The sequence below is a fragment of the Lepidochelys kempii genome, chromosome 11, assembly GCF_965140265.1.
Source record: "Lepidochelys kempii isolate rLepKem1 chromosome 11, rLepKem1.hap2, whole genome shotgun sequence".
NCBI lineage: Eukaryota > Metazoa > Chordata > Testudines > Cheloniidae > Lepidochelys > Lepidochelys kempii.
In genome coordinates, this window is record NC_133266.1 from 26,412,408 (window position 1) to 26,435,098 (window position 22,691).

At 40.4% G+C, this 22,691-nt stretch overlaps 1 protein-coding gene across 1 annotated transcript in view; it reads left to right on the plus strand.

The window, feature by feature from the left end:
• The window catches only part of KIF5C (kinesin family member 5C), a 119,593-nt gene that overhangs the window by 76,706 nt on the left and 20,196 nt on the right, over positions 1-22,691 (plus strand). The window contains exons 13-21 of the mRNA XM_073305437.1: positions 407-475; positions 6,922-7,128; positions 8,860-9,006; positions 11,282-11,470; positions 13,622-13,739; positions 15,160-15,236; positions 18,512-18,621; positions 19,639-19,740; positions 21,540-21,600. Of these exons, the coding sequence (XP_073161538.1) occupies positions 407-475; positions 6,922-7,128; positions 8,860-9,006; positions 11,282-11,470; positions 13,622-13,739; positions 15,160-15,236; positions 18,512-18,621; positions 19,639-19,740; positions 21,540-21,600 (1,080 nt within the window). The remainder of the gene's footprint in view (positions 1-406; positions 476-6,921; positions 7,129-8,859; positions 9,007-11,281; positions 11,471-13,621; positions 13,740-15,159; positions 15,237-18,511; positions 18,622-19,638; positions 19,741-21,539; positions 21,601-22,691) is intronic.

Here is a 22,691-nt window from a genome sequence, read left to right on the forward strand (position 1 = left end):
TGGAACTCTTTCAGTGTAAGGAGGGAGAGACGAGATATAAATGTGTGTTTGGAAAAGCCCTTAATTGGAGTCTACAACCATAGCACTGAATATCTTGTTGTGTTATGTAATTACAAATTGACTAACACTGGTTTGTTTGCTTGATGCAGTTACTGCCATTCCAGTGTCGTAGTCATGATCTGAGGCAAGCCTGCTTAGCTGCATGTTATGATTTTTATTGAGACATCTAATCACTTATGTATTTTTTAACCATGTAGCTGTTCTTTATAATTCTTTTTCTTCTGCCATCCATATTTATACTGATTTTATTTCCATCTTGGGGCATTACTGTTGTACAGGTCCCGCAAAAGAAAAGAAAAGGGTTCAAATCCAAATTACAGAAATAAATCTTTTTATTAAATTGCAGGATGATGAAATCAACCAGCAGAGCCAGTTGGCTGAGAAACTAAAACAACAAATGTTGGATCAAGATGAGGTAAAAAAAAAAAAAAATCCAAATAACCTTTGTTAGAAAAATTTTGTTTCACAGGGAGCTTTTGTTTTTTAATATTACCGTATTAGCTATGCTGCTAAATGTTATAACTGTCTAAAAATCTATTGGATGAGAGTTGCCTTATATGACAGATGGAAGGGTTTAAACTTTGGGTTTGTTAGTTTGGTCATCTTGAGAATTTGAAGTCTAAATGGGCACACATTCGAGTACACCATATTGCTGGGCCATAATATAGAGCAGAGGTGGGCAAACTACGTCCCGTGGGATGGAGCCAGCCTGTGAGCTGTTTTAAGCCAGCCTGCGAGCTGTACCATGTGGCTCGGCCCTGCTCCAGCTGGGGTGCTGGGTCAGGGGCCGCACCATGCGGCTCGGCCCCACTCCGGTGCTCTGGCTAGGGCACTGGGTCGGGGGCTGCACCATGACCCCGCTCCGGCTCCTATATGCTCCAATGGCCCCATCCAGCACTCCAATGGGAACTGCAGGAGCAGTGCCTGTGGATGGGGCAGCGTGCAGAGCTGCCTGGCTGCGCCTCCATGTAGGAGCCGGAGAAGGGGCATGCCACTTCTTCCAGGAGCCGCTTGAGGTAAGCGCCGCTCAGAGTCTGCACCCCTGAGCCGCTCCCCACACCCAACGCCCTGCCCCAGCCTTAATCCCCTTCCCGCCCTTCAAACCACTCGGTCCCAGCCCAGAGAACCCTCCTACACCCCAAAGTCCTCTTCCCCAGCCCAGAGCCCACACCCCCTTCCACACCCCAACCCCAGTTTTGTGAGCATTCATGGCCCACCCGACAATTTCTATTCCCCAGTGTGGCCCTCGGGCCAAAAAGTTTGCCCACTCCTGATATACAGGATGGTACCTCTGTGGGTTTGAAAGTGAGAAATGCTGGTAAAACATTTTTCACTGTGTTTGTCTTGTAAAATGCAAGCCAAGGTGGACGTTAGCCAATTACCTGAGTTCCTTGGGAATGCTGACACTTTAAAAATTATTACTTCTGATGAATTAGTAGTGCCCAGGATTGGGCATTACTGATTGGTAGGTTGCATAGTTTAGTGGAGTGTCTTTGGAAAATGGAATCAGTTTTTCTTGAGTTTTCATCCTGGCACTGCCACTGATGTGCTCTGAGGCCTTAAGTGGATCAGTTAATATCTCTTTATATCAGTGTCTGTGTCTGGAAAAGGAATATGCGTGTGTTTAAATGAGGATGATCCTTACCGCACAGAGATGGTAAGAGGATACAGTAGTAATTGTGTGAACATGACGTAAAGTACGGTACAAATGCTAAATCACTATTACTGAGCTTCTCAAATGTAGTTGTGGGTTTTTTTGGAATATTGGAGGAGGTGAAATGTTTTTATAGTGCGTTAAATTCTCTATTTTTTGCTGTCCTTTCTTTTGCCATTTGACCAACTTTTTTTTTATATTTTAAGCTTTTCTTGGGTCAAGTTCTGCTGTTAAAGCAGTCGAAATACAGAGTAACTCTAACACACCAGTGCAGCAAGTGAACTGAGATCCGTTAAACACAGAAAAATTCGCCCCTTCACCTACCTCTTTTTTTCTTTTTTGAGAGTTCTTCGTGCTTATTCTCCTATTTCTCACATCAGTGTCCAGACATGATACTGATTTGATTGCCCCTCTATGTTCTCTCTTTTCTTTCCCTTTTTCCTCCTGTAACGGCCCATGCTCCGCCTAGATTCTGACCCTTGTCCCAGGTCTCCATGTTTTTGACTTACCTGTGGGCTTTTGTCTTCTGCCCCCATCAAATGTAGTTTAGAACTCTCCTCACTAGGTTAGCTATAGTAAAAAAAAAAAAAAAAAAAAAAGAATGATCAGAAACACAGATGAGCACAGTATGTTGGGGAAGAGTCAACACAGCTTTTGTAAAGGGAAATCACATCTCACCAATCATTAGAATTCTTTGAGGGGGTCAATAAATGTATGGACAAGGGTGATCCAGTGGTTTTAGTGTACTTGGACTTTCAGAAAGCCTTTGACAAGGTCCCTCACTAAAGGCTCTTAAGGAAACTAGGTAGTCATAGGATAGGAGAGAAGGTCCTCTCATGGATCAGTAATTGGCTAAAAGATAGGAAACGAAGAGTAGGAATAAATGATCAGTTTTCAGAAGGGAGAGAGGTCCCGAAGGATCTGTACTGGGACCAGTGCTTTTCAACATAGGGTGACCAGACAGCAAGTGTGAAAAATCGGGGCAGGGGGTGGGGGGTAATAGGCTTCTATATGAGAAAAAGCCTCAAATATTGGGACTGTCCCTATAAAATCGGGACATCTGGTCACTCTCTATTTCAACATAGTATATAAGAAAATAAGAATGGCCATAGTGGGTCCAACCAATGGTCCATCTAGCCCAGTATCCTGTCTTCCCACAATGGCCAGTGTGACGAGCTTCAGGAAAAGAATAGGTAATCATCAAATGTTCTGGAAAAAGGGGTACATAGTGTGATGGCAAAGCTTGCAGATGATAGAAAATTACTCAAAATAGTTAATCCGAAAGCCGACTATGAAGAATTACAAAGGGATCTCACAAAACTGGGTGACTGGGTAACAAAATGGCAAATGAAATTCTGCACATTGGAAAATCTCAACTATACATACAAAATAATGGGGTCTAAATTAGCTGTTACCACTCTCAAGGAAGAGATCTTGGAGACATTGTACGGCGTTCTCTGAAAACATCCGCTCAATCTGTAGCGGCAATCAGAAAAGCTAACCATGTTAGGAACCATTAGGAAAGGAGTAGCTGATTAGACAGAAAATATCATCATGCCTCTATGTGAAGCCATGGTAGGCTTGAATACTGCATGTGGCTCTGGTCTCCCCATCTGAAAAATGATGTATTACAATTGGAAAAGGTTCAGATAGGGGCAACAAAAATGATTAGGGATATGGAACAGCTTCCATACAAGGAGAAATTAGGAAGACCGGGACTGTTCAGCTTTGAACAGCTGTCAACCTGTTGAACTCATTGCCAGGGGATGTTGTATGTTCAAAAAAGAATAAGATAAGTTTATGGAGGATAGCTCCATCAATGGCTATTAGCCAAGATGGTCAGGGATGGAACCCCATGCTCTGCCAGAAGCTGGGACTGGATGACAGGGGATGATCGCTTGATAAATTTCCCTGTTCTGTTCGTTCACTCTGAAGCATCTGGCACTGACCACTGTCAGAAGACAGGAAACTGGGATAGGTGGACCATTAGTCTGATCTGGTATGGCTATTCTTATGTTCTTATGAGTGTCTTGATTAGTGTTGCATTTCACATACTGCCAGCAATAATACTTCAAATTACATTCTACAACTTGCTGGTGTGTATTCTTAACTTTATAGGGTTTTAAACCATCTACTTCTGTTTCATAAAAGAATGTAGTCCTTTGTGGATCTAATGTCTGTAAGTCTAATTTAGAGTCCAAATCTCACTCATTTTCTCTAGTTTCCCATTTGTATAGTTTCTGTACTCCTGAGTTCTGGCATCTTTTCTTACCTTTATTTCTTGGGCTATTTGCATCACTCTCCTTTTGGATGTTTAATTACTTGGGAGTCTCCTGTATTCTAGCTCATCTCCTGCCTCGGTCTGGATCCTTACTCAATATTAGTTTGTTTTCAGTGGCCTCTAATCCCTACCATGTTGACCATTCTCTTTCTTTTTTGCATTCATTCCTGCGTCACCAACTTTATTATCAAAATCCTAAGGCTAGTATACCACTGGCTTAGAAGCTTTATTGGAAGTTGTGGGGGATGGCAGTCTGTCACTTCTGGAAGCCAGTGCAATATTTTTGCTAATTTCCTCTTTTAGAGAATGAAACTGAGGTTTTTGGGGATTTGACTTCATATCTGTAAACTTCACCAGCTTCTCACAGCTCTCATTGAAATGATCCACCTGCAGTCTACTACTGCTTGTGATTAGTTCATTGATATATGATGCAATGTGGCTGTTCTCCCTAATTAGCCAGAGCACTTATTTCTGGCTGATTAAACTAGTAGATTCAATGCTATTATAAACCATGTTACAGATAGGACACATGCTGTTATAATACCCTTAGAATTCCTTTGCCATGGGTTAACTATTTCTTTCTCCGGTGAAAGTACATACACTTGGGCTACCTACTGCCATACGGTATTCTCAGGTGTAATTTTGAATCTTTGCAGGAAGGCCGTGCCTAAACTTTACTAGAACATGAGGGATAGAACTCCATGTACTAAATTAAGATTAATTGCTTGGTAAATTGTTCTGGTCTGCTTTCTTTGTATGTATGTGTGCATAAATTGACCTTTCACAGTGTTCCAACCATCCTAAGATTTCAGTCACTCTTCCTTTGGATGGATGTCCAATAACTTGTTCACTCCTCTATATTCTGATTCTTTCTCTTTGGCCTCTGTAGTAAATACACTGCTTCTAATAGCCCCCACAGTGAAGCTTACATCTCAAAGTTGCGAAACATGGGGAACAGAACTCCAGAAACACAGATCTTTACCCCTTAAGACAGAGAACTCTTCCTTGCACCTATCTGTCAGTATTATTAAGGCTTATCTCTTCTTTGTGAACCAGTAGGTAAAGAATGAGATAACTAAGCTCCTGAAGTCTTGATTTTCCCCCCTTTCCCTGCAATCAAGTAAAGGGCAGTGTTGTCACTTACACATTAGGTAGTATATTGCACCAATAGATTTTGGTGTTGTGAAACCGCAGTGGTAAGCACATCAAAATACCTGAAATAAATTGTAAGGAGTAGTCTATGTTAGTTTAGTGGAGAAATAGTTTTAAGGTGTTTGGTTATTATTGTTAAATCATCTCCTTTCCCTAGGTCCTGATAAATTAACTTACACTTCACTTTGAGGATACAGTATTACCAGCTGGGTGCATTTCCCTAATGATGAATCATCTCTTCCACACTTTTGGTGCAGGGGCATGTGTCCTGAAACTGACCTGCTTGCTTTCTATTTTCCAGCTTTCCTCTTCACCTTCTCTTTCTATATATTCAACATCTAGAAATGTCTATCTCAGTTCTGGTTTTGTATCTAGAGCTGAACTTCCTCAAGGCTTGGGGGCAAAGAGATAGTGGACAGTGGTAGTTCAGGCTGATAACCATATACTTTCCTAACTTTTTATCACTCCTATGAAGTATGGCAGTAGAAAGAAGAGCCTACCACACCATCTTTCAGAGCTCCATTTTTTTTCTTCGTTGTTTTAACCCTCCACTCCCATGGCATGTTCATTATCCTTCTGGCTAAGCTGGACAGGATTTAATTCTTCAGCACCCATCAGGACTACTAATTTGGCACTAAGGGCTGTGAGTAGTTTAGGAGAACTACATCTACAGCACTTCAAGCTCCAGCCAACCCATCAAGTGAGACCCTTAAAAACAAAAGCATCTACTGAATAAATGTCCAGGATATTGCCATTAGGATGACCCCGATCAATAACCCCTTCTTTTAATTGATGCATGAAATTTGTAGTCTTTATTTGGTGCTGCATTTTGCCTTTATTTTTTTTTAAACAATGATTTTTCAACTTGTGACTTTCCAAAAGTGTATTATTAGCAATAAATATTGGGAGATACTTTTCAGTTTTCTCTTTTATTTTGACACTGTTCTCCTAGAGGTAACTTTACTTGAGAGGTTTTCCAGTTCAGAGTGTGTGCAATCTGAATTTTGAAGAATATTCCATGGTTTAATTTTTTATTAAGATTGAATAGGATATGAGAGTAGAATATGAAATTGACCTCTGCACACTCTTCGCCATCCTATAAACTTACCTATGTCCCTTCTTATTTGAGAATGAAATGGATTAGATGGGTATAACAGGAAGGTTGGAGACAGCCATCAGTCTGTGCTAAACCTGTGTTCTTTTTATTAATCAACAGTTTGCGTGTAAAATTGCTTATTTTAAGTTGATCTCTGAAAATAGGAGCAATTTTTTAAAAGAAGTCTGTCTACAGTTTCTTTTAACTCAACTTAAAATGATTATCACAGTTTTTCCTGTTAAAATATTCCCTATAACAAAATGCCACAAGACACCCCAAACTACTTTAGGCAGCTTACTATGTGGTTCACTTCAAAGTTGTGACACTGTGGCTTGAAGTCTTTTTCATTTTGGTTCTTAGCTTGGACAGCATTGAATTCAGAGTGGAAAAAGCATTTGAAGCTATGAAACTGCTCAAAATAAGTATTTCTGTGTGAATCTTGTGGCATAATAGCATTTGATTAAGCTTTCTTTTCTATGGGGTCCAGAGGTTTTTTTGCTTAGTTTCTTCAAAGATATATTTGCACATTACACCTGCTGCTGATATTGTTTCTGGTAGAGTCAAAATCTCTTGTTTCTGGTAGCGTGTCAAGATCTCCTGTAGTCAATGTTGTAACTCTTTTGAGCTAGTTCTTGGGGGAACAGTGACCTACTTGGGATCTTTGCCATCTATTTCCAGCTCTTGGCTTCCACTAGAAGAGATTATGAGAAGATCCAAGAGGAACTGACCCGTCTTCAGATTGAAAACGAAGCTGCAAAAGATGAGGTGAAAGAGGTTCTTCAGGCCCTGGAGGAATTAGCTGTCAATTATGACCAGAAATCACAAGAAGTGGAGGACAAGACCCGAGCCAATGAACAGCTGGCTGATGAACTGTCACAGAAAACAGTAGGAGCATTGCTGGTTATTCCTCTATCTGATGTCTGTTTTTCACATGCAGTTTATCTTTGTCAAAAAGACTGACTTTTAGGAAGATGTAAAAGTTTTTGGGGCATCCCAGATATCCACTAGTCTGTACCAATTTATAAATCTTTTATTAATATTCTAGTCAAGTGTATAACTAGCTGCTGTTGCTAAAAACTGAAGTTGAGAAGCCATTAGAAGGCCAACATTTTCCAAGAGTTACCTCTTGTATCGCCCATCTTGAAGAATAAAATTGTGGTAGACTCTGATTCTATTATGTGGTAATTGTTGGCAGATACTTGCATACAACACTTAAAATATAATGGTAATTTGTAGGAGCAAAGCACGATAGTAATGTTCTTTCTAATGACTAGACTTTCTTCTCAGCATCTGTTAGCTATCTCCTTTCTTTGTTCTTCCAATATTCCGGTATGTAGATCAACTTTGTCACTACAATGTCTCAGCCTCACTCACTAAGGGTATATCTAAGCTTCAGGCTGGCAGTGTAAATTCCAGCACAAGGAAACATACCCACGCTAGCTCTGATTGAGGGACCTGTGCTCTATGAATATAGTCAGTGTTGGGAGTGGTGGGATGGGCTAGCTGCTCAAGTGCAATCCTATCCCAGATGCTAAGCATGTACTTAGGGCAGCTAACCCCTCCTACCACTCACCTTGCTGCAGCTACGCTCTCTTTTTACGGTTCTAGCTTGATTGGAGCTAGCATGGGTATGTTGCTTCAAGCTGAAATTTACCCAGTTAGAAGTGTAGGTCTACCCTAAAACTGCCAAGTTGGTGAAAATCTCCCTCCTTCACCCCTCTCCCTTCAAGGAGGTTGGAATAATCTGCATCTTGACAAGCCCCACCAGGATGTAACATAAATGTTTCTTTTTCCTGACTTCTCTGACTGCAGTAGAGAAAACACAGGCATTGGGGATGATGTAAGAGTGCCAATATTTACAAGAACATTTTGTATTCATTCATTTCTTATTCTCTTCTCCCATGACACACACCTTAGCTTCTTGGATGTGATCAAACCACATCACCCACTATTTCCTAGTCTACAAGATCTTCAAATCTAGATTTGGTTTAAATACCCAAAGGGTTAGGCAGGATAGACTCTGGAGCACATGTGAGTCATGTCTATTTGAGTCATTGTCAGGTTCTGATTTCCATTATTTTGTAACTGATACCAACAATATTGATTTCATGTTGGTAATGCTTTTAACATTATATTAGCAATTTTCATTTTACTATGCTATTTGCTAAAAGGCATACTGGCTGTCTGCTGAGGGCCCTGGTGATGAGGACAGGCAGTTAGATAGAAGGCATTACTGTACAAACACTAGAAAGATGTAGATGTTGGTGTGTTTAATATGTAACTTGGATGTCAGACTCTAAGTGAATTCTGCAAAAGGAGGAATAAAATAAATAATCCTGTAGCCTGAAAGCCACAATTGAACAGCCTGTACCCATGGAATGGCACTGAAACAAGGGAAAATAAAAAGTGAGGTCACAATTATACCTCTATCAAAGGGGAGACATAAAAACAACCATTTAAAGACAACCTTTTAAATGCTGAAATAGGAAAACTGACTCCTGTGGGTTTGTTCTGCTCAGAGTATGAACTGTCGGGTTTCTGAACTATAGTTGCTGCCCTGTATAAAGGGTAAATCACTAGACAGGTTTGTAATTTCATCTCTTAAATCTTTTCCAGACGGCTTTGACAGCCACCCAACGAGAGCTGGGTCAGTTGCAAGAACTCAGCAATCATCAGAAAAAGAGAGCTACAGAGATCTTGAACTTACTGCTTAAAGATCTGGGAGAGATTGGAGGAATCATTGGTACCAATGATGTTAAAACAGTAAGCCAGATCTTGTATTGCTTTTTTCAAAAGAATATGAAGATGTAGTTCTGAGGATGGGTGGTTTTGGGTATTTACAACCTTTGGGTACTCCAACCTTTCACCTCTGTAGTCTGATATTTAAATCCTCCTTGGATCACAAATTAAAATAATTTTGTTTTGGTCTTAGTGGATGTTTTTCTAGGTCATAAAACCACCATGCAGCTTATGCAATCTGTTGTGATGAGCGTGCTCTGTTCTTGAGAAGTCAGAGATTTGTATTAGCACCTGTTCAGCAGATCAGGCCGGAGTCCTGTGAGGAGAAACATTTGTGGCTCACCATTTAAACACTGGCTGAGTTTAGAAATTTCACAAATTTTCAGGGAAATCAAAGTATTGGTGACAAACTCAAATCTGTCAATTTCCAGCATTGGTGAATTTTTCTGATTACCCAATATATGTCAGCCTTGCTGTAGCATATGCCTGACTATAGCCAATGTAGGAGAGGAAACTTATTAATGGTTTCTTCTTCTGTGAAATAACAAAGTGGAAAATAAACTAATGCTATTGACACAGTAGAACTTTGGGTGTGGAAATGATTCTGGAGATACCTGAAATCTTCAGCCACTCAGTGCTTTGAAATTTGCATGCTGACTGGCTCCTCTGAATACAGACAGCTGGCCACGTTCTTCAAGGTTCTCACTTCTCCCACTGTAGATAAAGGAAATTCCAACCATTGGAAATAGTATTTTAATGGCCATTGGCTAAACCTGTGCATCCGTTTACACAAACTATTCACTGTAGGTCATGTACACATTCTCTTTACGCTGTTGGCCATGTCACTTTTTTCTTTAGAAACTAAATGTTCTGTCTAGTTGCTAGACCCTTCTGGCAAGTTTGCATGAGACAGATCTATTTCTAAGCAGTGTTTCATGTTGTCTTTTTAGTGTACTAACTTTCTCCTCTTTGCTTCACTTGGAATATTGGAGCTAGCATCTTACTTTTTAAACTCTTTCCCCGTACTTCAAGGATAAAAAACAGTATGTGCCTCTGGATACCCGGCCATGATATACTGTACCCCTTGGACTTGATCCTGAGAGTTGTTGTGTACCTGCTTCTCTCTCACTGAGGTCAATGGGATTTGCAAGTGCTCAGTTCCTCTCTGATTACAAAGGACATGATCCTTATTTATCTGGCAACGTGTTTCTTATGAAACATCCTGCATCATTATTTCCTGGAGTATGAACTGTTCATTTAAGAGGTGCTAGAAGGCATGTTTGGGTATGGGAGGGAGAGAAAATCCATGCTTGCTGAGGAATTCCGAGCTCAATGAACGGTGAGAAAATTGGGCACCTGGAATTCTGAAGTGACTAGTAGCTCATGAAAGCTTATGCTCAAATAAATTTGTTAGTCTCTAAGGTTCCACAAGTCCTCCTTTTCTTTTTGTGGAATTCTGCTGTTATCATTGGATTCCACAGGTTCTGAATGTTCCTCAGTGTATTAGTTGATATTAAAATATCTGATAATTCTGGAAATCTAGCTGTTGCAATCTCAAAATAAGCAATATTTAAATAAACTGTCATGCCATTTCAATTTTCAGTTGATCCAAATAGCCAGTAAATCTAGGGCTGATATAAGACTACAGGGAGCTCTGTCCAAATTAATGTAATCTGATCTGGAAGTTCTTTTTAACCATTTTTTTTCCAGTAGCTCAAGAGTGAATCTTGCATAAGATGTTACAGCAACCCCTGGTGGACATGTAATTGTATATGAAATTATATTAAAGGGTACAGTACTTGAAAATAGATGCTTATCATTTAGTGGAGGCTTTGTACTAATTAAGAATCCAGGGCTTTACAGGGCAGTTTTCAGTGTAAACAAGTAACAATTGAGGGTGCTTTATAATGTCGCTTTAAAAAGGGAGGTTCATGGCCAGTCCAGCAGCATAGGAAAACTCTTCTGCAATGTGTCACTGCAATTAAGGCAAGTGTTCTAAATTATTCCCACTTTTAATGTTGAATCAGTGGATCAGTGGTTATAATCTGAGCAGGAAGACTTAATTTTTGGCCTTTGTCTGACTTTTATCCATGAAGTTTCTGAGAAGTTGAGTGATACGACGTCTTGGAATGTAAATGGAAAAAAATCCGAGCTGGTATACGCAGGACTTGTGAGTTCTGCTGTGTATTACTGAGATTTCCCTAGCTCTAGACAACTGGTTCACTAGTAGAAAGTTTTCTACATTGACTGTTTTCTTTTATAAGCCTGTATTAAACAATGCAACTCTTTGTGTGTTTAGTTAGCAGATGTGAATGGGGTAATTGAGGAGGAATTCACTATGGCACGGCTGTACATCAGTAAGATGAAGTCTGAGGTGAAATCTCTGGTGAACCGCAGCAAGCAGCTGGAAAGTGCCCAGATAGACTCCAACAGGAAGATGAATGCCAGTGAGAGGGAACTTGCAGCCTGCCAGCTTCTCATCTCACAAGTATGCCTCTTTCCTCCTCCTCCTCCTCCTCCTCTTTTCGGCATAAGTCTCAGTGATTTACCCTCTTCTTCATTGAAATGTCCTGCCTCCACCCCAACCTTCTTAAACATGCTACTTCTCAGTGATGAGAGCATGCTGCTTGGCTGTAGATTTCTGTCGCCCTCACACTGTAAAGTACAGCTTATACACACATGCTGAAGAAACAACCTTATTTCTGCAACTCTATACCTTTAACACTGTGCCTTTAACTTAAAAAATGTCATGCAAATGAAATTAACAAATATCCAGCTCATTCGTAAAACATGCCGGGAGAGGCATTCATTCCATTAGCAGATCTACAGTTCAGTATATGAAATGATACTGTTAAAACTATGGAGAATGGTACCATATAATTCTGAGCAGCAGGGTTTCCTGGTGGCTGTTGTGTGACCAGAAAAAGAGCTTGGAGGATTCCCCTCTGGGTCAGACTTTTTGTGATCCTAAAGGGGAAAAAGGAAAGGAAATGTGCTGAATACCAGCTACTGCCAATATGGTGGGGTTTTGTTGATTCTACATGGTCATCTCCATGTTCCCTGATTGTGGGGAGGGATTGTGAGGCCACCACTTGTAATTTGCTGGCACGTAGTCTGAAAAAACTGGAGTTTATCATTAAAATATAAGTAGGGACAGGCCCAGTTTTGCAGTTGCTGTGGCTCTCCAAGCCATTGAACTTACTGTAGATCTTGATAAGGAAAGGCAGAAGTTGTAACGTGCTTCTAAATGTTCCAGAAAGACATGAGACCAATTTGTGACTGGATAGATCATTTGTTCAGAAATGTGAAATGAACCATGCATATGAATGATCTGATCCCAGGGCTTTTTTTTAATCAATGAAATTCTGTACTGGAGTCTGCTAATACTTAACAGTTACATAGCACTTTTCATGTCCAAAGCACTTAACAAATGTTACCTAATTATTCCCCTCAACACCCCTGTAAAGATAGAGAATCTGAGGAAAAAGGTGAAGTGACTTGTCAGAGGCCATTGAATGAGGCAGGATCAGAAGTGGGAGTGGAACTCACTACTGTGCTGAGACTGATGGTCCATATCTCTGTTTTGGCATTTGAATGCTTTTAGTGCTGTGTGGAAACCAACCAGATTAATTCTTTCAAGCCTGTGAACTTTTTTCTTGTCATTCTGGGAGCCCTGTGAATAAGACCATGCTGAGGCTCTATCTGTATTTAAGCCTAGAAGGAAACTTAGTAACAGTTAACAGAGGTTTGGACTGTTAAATTGAGCCCTTAAAATTGAGTCTCTCTGCCATGTGTTGCTCTAATTCCCCACATTGGGGAATGAGTATTCCAAACACTTCTTGTCAAACTTAGAAATCTAGCAGACTGTCACCGTGATAGATGTGGATTTGACATGTACTTTTCATTGAGAACTCACTCCTGAGAGGTGCTGAACTCTTTCAACTCCCATTAAGGTTAGGAGGTACTTGGAACCTTTCAAGCTTTTGCCCTTAACGCGGAAATATAACGTGAACTCAAAAATCTAGACCTCTTCTTCATGCCGAGGCAGGTCTTCTTAAAATGAAATGATCTCATCAGTAGAACTGTAATAGCTCCCACACAGGCCCCTCTTAACTCAGAAATTAGGAATAGAATTTGTTTCAAAATAAAATATATTTTGTTCTTTTTACTTTTGAAATGTGAGCTGCTATTTTTATTAATTAAAGTGACCTTTCTTGTTTAAAGATGTGCTAACAAAAAATAGGAGCAAATGGTCAGTGTTGCTATTGACCAACACATCTGGTTTCCTAGCAGTACAGCTTGAGATGCCCAGGAAGCCACTCAATTATATATTCCATCCTAATGTTAAGTGAATTTGACTTTAAAATATTGCTGCAGTTTGATAACAAGCTGGTCCTGCATTCCATATGGTACTGTGAAAATCCCTGTCATGCTGCATAGTGTTAACCACAGGCCACAAAGAATTAAGATTGTGTTGGTGTTACATCTATCTTAGATCCTGTACAGCACATGCTCCTAGTAGGTAGCTCTGGATGCAGAGAGCTTTCACACGTCCCTAATCTTTATAGGAAGAAAGCACCTGATTTTCTAAATAACAAACTTTGCCAGTTATATCTGCTTACTGTTCACTTTTTTAAAGCATGAAGCAAAGATCAAGTCCCTTACAGATTACATGCAAAATATGGAACAGAAGAGAAGGCACCTAGAAGAGTCACAAGACTCGCTTAATGAAGAGCTGGCCAAGTTGCGTGCTCAAGGTACTGTTCTTAAAATAGGGTAATTTAATTGTGGGGGGCCTCTAGTCATAGACTTTTTGTCTCTACAGGCTAGAAAATTGAGTTCTGTCCAACTGGCACATTCTCAACCTTCTGGGGATCCTGCATGTTGTGGCTTTCCTTGCAAATAATGGTTGCCCCTGCCCACCTGCCATTAATTCATCCCATTACTAGAAGGATGACATGGCTGAGCCAGACTGGATAGTCGGGATTTTAATTTGTTTGCCTAATCCTAGGCATTGCTCAGGGTCTCTTTGAAGCAAAAGCAGCTCTGAAGAGGCTGCATGGATGTTACTATTGGGAAACCTGAATGTGAAAACTTGACAACAAATGATTTCCTCCATCCTCCTAATAAATTGTCCTGCATGCTTAGTATTCAGTCCTAGGACAGAACAACGCAGTCACTGTCACACACTTCAGTGACTTGCAGTGCACACTGTGCTTATTATGAAAGCTAAGCCACAGCAGCCTAGTTCATGTAGTGGAAACAGCATCAGGCCCTCCATGGTATTGTAATGTTCTTGGAGTTCAGTCCAGCTGGAATAATCCCCCTAGTTGCTGACCCATACAAGCCCTGTGGGTTGCCTGCTTACAACTGGGGAGACTGCTCACTGTTTGATCCTGGGTGAAATGTTCCTTTTCTAGCTGCTATGTTACATCCTTCAAATACATGGGCTTCATTTTATGGATTGCAAATTAGGTTTTTGTGACAACATATGCAAAATTTATTGAAAGAGCAATTCTCTCTAGTGTCCTTAAGCCTCTGTAGCACACACTGCCACAATGGGTCCTGATTTCCACCATACACCTGCCAACCAGAACATCACCCCATATTTCTTGTTGGGGGTCCTTTCGGACTCCAGGAGCAGCAGGCTGTATCAGAGAATTCATTATTTAACGTTCTGGCAAGTTTTGTCTCCACCTTCAGGCTTCCCCATCTATTCCTAGGGGTAAGTGTGGCATCAGATGCTTTGGATCCCCTAAAAAAGGTAGAAGAAAAGGATGGAAGTCACCATGGCCTAAAGAGAGTGGGAAGGGTCACAACTAGACATCAGGATGCTGGGAATGGGGAGGAGTTGTAGGAATATGGAGGGGGTATGACCTGGTGATAAGTGGAGAAGGTGATGGATGGGTTATCCACATGTCACTTCACATAGAGCCCTACATAGCCATATGTGAGTCTTTTTCAACAAATGATTGTTAGTGTGCCCATGTATTTTGTTATATCAGAGATGGGTAATATATGATATTCCTGAAGTGAGCACAGAAGTTCTCTGTCTGCTTCTGGAAAGAAAAAGCTGTTGTAGTGATTTTTTTTTTTTTTTTTTAATGGTCTCAGATTCAGTGTGTCGAGTAAGTCTCTGGTTAATTCTTAATTTTTTTTTTTTAAAACTATTAACAGAAAAAATGCATGAAGTCAGCTTCCAGGATAAAGAGAAGGAGCATCTGACCCTGCTTCAGGATGCAGAGGAAATGAAGGTAGCATTGCAGGCCACAATTATAGATTGTTTCTCACCAAGAACACTTGTCAAATTGACAGTTAGGTCCAAATTCTGCTTTCGGACGCACACATGATGCTCAATAATTTTTAACAAACTTTTATAATCTATCAGAGCCATAAACTTCCATTAGGAAACCTACATGCCATGCAGGAGTGACTTTCCTGATTTGAAAGGGAAGAGCTTGATAATGTTAAGCCACTTACGTAAAGCTGGGGTGTACATTATAGCCAAAATATCGGAGGTGGATGGTTTGGAAGTTGAGCTAACTTCAAAAGATGAAAAGATTCAGTTGAAAGATTTGTACAAATTGAATTTAAAAGGTTTTAGTAAATCCACTTCTTCATTTGAACCCAGGAAAGAAATTCAGTGCCTAATATGTTTTAAAGTGGTAGCTGTGCTAGTCTGTATCAGCAAAAAATAACGAGGAATCCTTGTGGCACCTTTGAGACTAACAGATCTATCTGGGCCATAAGCTTTTGTGGGTTAGAGCCCACTTCATCTGTTGCATGGAGTGAAAATACAGGAGCAGGTATAAATACATGAAAGGATTGGGGTTGCTTTACCAAGTATGAGGTCAGTCTAACAAGATAAATCAATTAACAGCAGGATACTAAGGGAAGGAAAAAATAACTTTTGAAGTGGTAAGAGAGTGACCCATTACAGACAGTTGACAAGAAGGTGTAAGTAACAGTAGGGAGAAATTAGTATTGGGGAAATTTAAGTTTAGGTTTTGTAATGACCCAACCACTCCCAGTCTCTATTCAGGCCTAATCTGATGGTGTCCACTTTGGAAATTAATTCCAGTTCTGCAGCTTCACGTTGGAGCAAATGTGGTTGTATCTTAGAGCTTGGCTGTAGACAATGGATCTTGTGAAGTGGTCTGGATGAAAGCTGGAGGCATGTAGATAAGTACAGCGGTCAGTAGGTTTCTGGTATAGGGTGGTGTTTATGTGACCATCGCTTATTAGCACTGTAGTGTCTAGGAAGTGGACCTCTTGTGTGGATTGGTCCAGGCTGAGGCTGATGGTAGGGTGGAAATCATTGAAATCTTGGTGGAATTCCTTAAGGGCCTCCTTCCCATGGGTCCAGATGATGAAGATGTCATCAGTGTAGCACAAGTAGAGTAGAGGTGTAAGGGGATGAGAGCTGAGGAAGCGTTGTTCTAAGTCCGCCATAAAAATGGTAGCATACTGAGGGGCCATGCAGGTACCCATAGCAGTCCCACTGACCTTGAAGGTATAAATTGTCTCCAAATGTGAAATAGTTGTGGGTGAGGACAAAGTCACAAAATTCAGCCACCAGGTTTGCCGTGACGTTATCAGGGATACTGTTCCTGACAGTTTGTAGTCCATCTTTGTGTGGAATGTTGGTGTAGAGGGCTTCTACATCCATAGTGGCCAGGATGGTGTTTTCTGGAAGATCACCAAAGGATTGCAGTTTCCTCAGGAAGTCAGTGGTGTCTCGAAGATAGCTGGGAGTGCTGGTAGCGTAGGGCCTGAGGAGAGAGTCCACATAGCTAGATAATCCTTCTGTCAGGGTGCCAATGCCTGAGATGATAGGGCGTCCAGGATTCCCAGGTTTATGGATTTTGAGTAGCAGGTAGACTACCCCGGTTGGAGGTGTAAGGGTGTGTCAGTGTAGATTTGTTCCTGTGTTTCTTTAGGGAGTTTCTTGACCAGATGGTGTAGTTTCTTTTGGTAATCCTCAGTGGAGTCAGTGGAGTCAGAGGGTAATGGCCTGTAGAATGTGGTGTCAGAGAGTAAAAAGAAAAGGAGTACTAGTGGCACCTTAGAGACTAACCAATTTATTAGAGCATAAGATTTCGTGAGCTACAACTCACTTCATCGGATGCATCCGATGAAGTGAGCTGTAGCTCATGAAAGCTTATGCTCTAATAAATTGGTTAGTCTCTAAGGTGCCACTAGTACTCCTTTTCTTTTTGCGAATACAGACTAACACGGCTGCTACTCTGAAACATGTCAGAGAGTGTTGTCTAGCAGCCTCTTGTTCATATTCCGACATAGTCGTGATGACTGCAGCACCTCCTTTGTTAGACTGACCTCACATTTGGTAAAGCAACCCCCATCCTTTCATGTATTTATACCTCCTCCTGTATTTTCACTCCATGCATCTGATGAAGTGGGTTCTAACCCACAAAAGGGTATGCCCAAATAAATTTGTTAGTCTCTAAGGTGCCACAATGCCTAATATAGCACCTATAATTGGAAATGGTTTCCTTACCTACACACACACAAAAATGAGCCTGATTCACCTCTGCATTACTTCAGTTTAATACCAGTGGAAATCTATTGAAGTAAATTAGTTAAGTGGTGAATCAGGCCTTGTGGATCAATATGGTTTTTATACTGGAATTTAATAAGAAAAGGCCAGATCATATAAAAACAATTGCCCAATCATCTGGAAAGAATGTTGAGTACCTCCTCCTCAGAATGACCTAATGAATTGTAAAGCCAAAACACATTTTCTGATATTTATCCTTCCTGTCTGCAAGTAGAATGCAAGGAGGAAATATTAAGCAATAATGTAGAGAACTGGTACTTTTTTTGATGAGGATTACAGTTTGTGTGAAGTGGGGGGAAAATCCTGTATTTAACAGGGATAGTAACTGATCTTCAAGAATTTGACCTCTGATTCAAAAACCTAAATTAATGATTACATTAAATAGCCATGCAGAATTATTCCATGGCTGGTGTGAGGAAAAAAGTCCTATGTAACATCAAGCCAAAAAGAGAGAGAATAAAAATGTAGCTTTCCAAAGTACTTGAAATATCTTTAGCTTCAGGAGTTCAGCAGTAGTGTCATGGGTAAGCTGCTTTTTTTCCCCCCTTTGGGTGTTCTTCATCTGCACAACTACAGTGGTAAAAAGATTTTCCTGGTAAACAGATGGGTACAATGGTATAGAAGAGGGCAGGAGCAGCTGTAATTCTTGGGGTATGCTTAGTAACACACACCTGGCATCTTCCTGTACATGTTCTTTTCAAAGCCACAGAAAGAGAAATCAGGGCTTCCCCACATAAGACAGCTGCATTGTCATGAGTCAAGCACTTGGTGCAAGAGATGGTACCACTGTCTGTGTAAATCAGTATATTGAGTAAAGTTCTGCTGTGATTTAGTTTTTAAATCTAAAACTATAGGTTTGACTTAGCTCGTATGTACAGAAGAGAAAGGATGAGGCATTAGTAAAAGCAGATGAACTATTGAAATACACTGTTTCTGTTTTTCAAACTGCAGAAAGCACTGGAGCAACAGATGGAGAGTCACAGGGAAGCCCACCAGAAACAGCTGTCCAGGCTACGAGATGAGATTGAAGAGAAGCAGAAAATCATTGATGAAATCCGAGAGTACGCTTGCTCATTGTTTTCCTGTCATTTAGCCCTTTTCTATACTGTTCTAATGACATTGTAAGATTGTTCTTCCATCCGTACCTATGTATCTCAAGAGTTCTACTAGCACTAGCTGGCCTTAGAAACCAGCATGTACAGGTACCGATATAACTATTCTGTGCTGATTTGAAGATAAAGGGACAGAAAAGTGTAGAATATTATGGATTAAACTGTCCTTTTCCTTATTTTATATCTACTTCAATAAAAAGAATAGTGGAGGGGAGGAAAAAGACAGAATAACGTTATGCCTAAAGGCTTATAGATAATAGAAATAGTGGATGAGAACAAATTGGAAAAATAAAGACTCTGAACACCTGTCATGGTCACTGGTCCTGCCACAGCCTTTCTGGTTCTTCAAACAACTACTAGCCAGTAAACTCCAGCTGCTGCCTGTTACAGTACTTGGGGTGTTTTTTCTTGGCATCACCAGTTTCATTATATATTGGTTAATGAAGTACCCCGAAAACATACTGAAGCCACGTCTGTACTTCTAGTGCATAATTCTGCACTGGAATTCTCTCTCAATAGAATTATGATGTAAAGTACAGTGCGGGGCACTGTGCTTTTTACTGCTATATCCTTGGTTCTGTAAATAATTAAATCTGTCTCATCCCAATGTAATGCTCATATTTTCCACTGCATTTATAAAAGGGATGAGGCATGATAATAGGAGAATGAGAAATGTGAAAACAGAAAAGTTTTGGAAGTACAGGTTGTGCCTTTGAGGTATAAAAAGAGTATGTGGAGGGAGGGGACAAAAGATGTTTGTATGTTTTGTTTCCCCCAGATATTTAAATTAAGGCTTTTACTCCAGTTAATGATCCTTCATGGTTAGTGTAAATACAAGAATTTTTCAGCGGAACTGCAGGTTCATTCTCTGTGGGTAACTCTGTTCTGGATGTGAAGGTTTCTCTAAGTGTTTTACCTACAATGGTCTGTATCAAGCTGGATAGGTTTCTCCCCTTCTCATTTCAGTATGAACCAGAAGCTGCAATTGGAACAAGAGAAATTGAGCTCCGATTATGATAAATTGAAAATAGAGGATCAGGAAAGAGAAATGAAACTGGAAAAGCTCATGTAAGTTTGCAGTCTCCTTCTCTGATCTCTTTAAGTTTTGTTTCTTGTATATTGTCATACTTATGGGCTAGCTACACCTCTGATCCCTTTCTGATCTCTTTGAGTGCACCTGCTCAGGTGATAGGCCTTATTTGTCTTGGGTGAAATCACACAATTCTTCCATTCTTAGATTGTTACCCTTTGTATACCAGCTGCTTAGAGGGGAAGGATGGTACAGTGGTTAGGACACTGGCCTAGGATTTGCAGGCATGAGTTCAGTTCCCTGTTCTGCCAACAGACTTCTTGTGTGACCTTGGGCAAGTCACTTTGCCTGTCTTGCCTCATTTGCCCATCTGTAAAATGTGGATAATAGCACTTGCCTATTTCCCAGAAGTGTTGTGAGGATAAATACACTAAAGACTGAGGTGCTTGGATACTATGGGAATGGAGAAGGCCATATAGATACCACAGAAGATGGGATATCACTCAGCAGATCCAGTTGGGTTTCAGAGACAAGTGACATAGCCCTGGTCTACACTGGGGGAGAGGGGAGTCGACCTAACATATGCAACTTCAGCTACGCGAATAGCGTAGCTGAAGTCGGTGTATCTTAGGTTGACTTACCTGGCTGTGAGGATGGTGGCGAGTCGACCACTGCCGCTCCCCCGTCGACTCCGTTTTCGCCTCTTGCGAGCTGGAGTTCCAGAGTTGATGGGAAGCGTGTTCGGGGATCGATTTATCTCGACTAGACGAGACACGATAAATCGATCCCCGATAGATTGATCACTACCCACCGATCTGGCGGGTAGTGAAGACCTGCCCCTAGTGACCAGCAATCTTCTTAAAACAAAGCATTTTTAACAACTGGATCAAAACATTTAGAGAAGAGTGGATTTTAAGTCTACAACATGTAAACATGTCTATCTTACCTAAAGCATTACCATCCCATAATGGAAACTGAGGCAGGCCTAGCTTCTTCAGACACCTGTACAGTCTGAGAGTGTCTGTCTGGTTTCCCCCTTTACACCTTCAGGAGAGTCCTTTTTAACCCTACAAGGATTCTTTGTTCTCTAGGAGGCTACTTCAAGTCTTGGCCAGCTTTGAACCATCCTGGTCAGACCAGTTCTGTAGGTTGTCCAGGACCATGCCAGAGTCACCAGAGCTAATATTTATGGTGTTGTCCCTTAACAACTCTTAAGTGGAAGCTGACCATCTTGAGCCATGTCTTCCTTCTTGCCCGACTCATCCCAGATTGTCTCCTAGTGAGAAGCATTTACACCAAAATACCCATACAGAAAACACTATCCCAATAACCAGGCTAACCTACAAATTACAGGGCACATCATATTGGTTATGTCATGGTTATTTTTTGTTTTGGTATATTCCAAAATAAGCTTTTCAGAGCTCGGTTTTGTTATCTTGTGCAAGGAGATAAACTGAAAATGTCTTGCTCATTTCAAGATTGAAGATTGGCTTATTGTACTATAAAAACAAACAATCCACCACTAAGAAAACCGACTAGTTGCTTATTTGGGCTCTTTCTCAGACTTCCCTGAAAATATAGAAGATTAAATTTTCAAATACAGTTAAGAGATCTATGTAAAAATGGAGATGGTGGCTCAGTCATTACTGCTGAAAAAGCCTGCATGTATGTGTGCAGCTGGGTAATTGCACATGCAAACAGGCAGATGTGCCTTTTACTCAGATGTGCAAATGTTCCACCCAAATCTGAAAACTTTGACTGATGCTATTCTATTTCATGTTTTTATTTTCATGATTTCGGTTTGTTGTTTGGCTTACATAAGGGTCTCTCTTTTTAGACTGCTTAATGATAAAAGGGAACAAGCAAGAGAAGATCTTAAAGGGCTGGAGGAAACTGTGGTATGTTATAACTAAAACATCAGCTTTTTTGCAAGGGCTTAGGGCAATGATTTGTTGCGAGCCTTTTTATGTGTGCTTGTTGCCTACAGTGTTTTTGCAAGAAAATGACCGGTTTAGGTGAGAAATAAGTTTTTAAAAGTAGTATATTTCCAAACTGTCTTTCTGTCTTGAACTTGATTTGAATAAGTTTAGGATCTGAACCAACCCACTTTTTGCCCATCTCTAGGTTAGACCTTATTTCTAAATTTCCTAAAGCTATTTTACTAATCTGTTTACTTCTGATCCTACATATACTCATCTCAAATGGCTCACTTTACAAGTTTTTCAATACTTGATATTTATGATTTAATATGTCATAACTAATGTATTAATAAATTTAAATTGCATTTCTCAGAGATGTTAGTACTTTGTCACTGTGCAATCAGTATAATCCTATATAAAATGCATTATGCTCTGCAATCCGTACTGAAAGGACACTTCTTTTGAAGAACTAGTTCTGTCTTCAGATCAGTGCTATGAAATCTTCTTGTGAAACTCTTTTACTTTGGCTTTGTGTAATATACAAGACTTTTGGAAGAGGTAAAAGGCTGGTTGAAACAATAGTGGTTTTCTTCTTGATTACAATACAAGTGACTTAATTGTCCAACTCTACTTGGCACTGGTGAGGCCTTAGGTGGAGTACTGTGTCGAGTTTTGGGTGCCATACTTTAAGAAGATATGGACAAATTGCAGAGAGTTCAGAGGAGAGCTACAAAAATGATAAAAGATTTAGAAAAGCTGATGTATGAGGAAACATTAAAAAATCTGGGTATGTTTAGTCTTAAGAACAGAAGACTGATGGTGACCTGATAAGTATTGAGATATGTTAAGGGCTGTTCTAAAGAGGAAGATGATCAATTGTGTTCCATGTCCTCTCAAGGTAGGACAAGAAGTAATGGGCTTAATCTGCAAAAAGGAGAATTTAGGTTTTATATTAGGAAAAATTTTCTAACTGTAAGGATGGTTAAACTCTGGAATAGGCTTCCAAGGTAGGCTGTGGAATCCCCATCACTGGAGGTTGGACAAACACCTGTCAGGGATGGTCTAGGTGT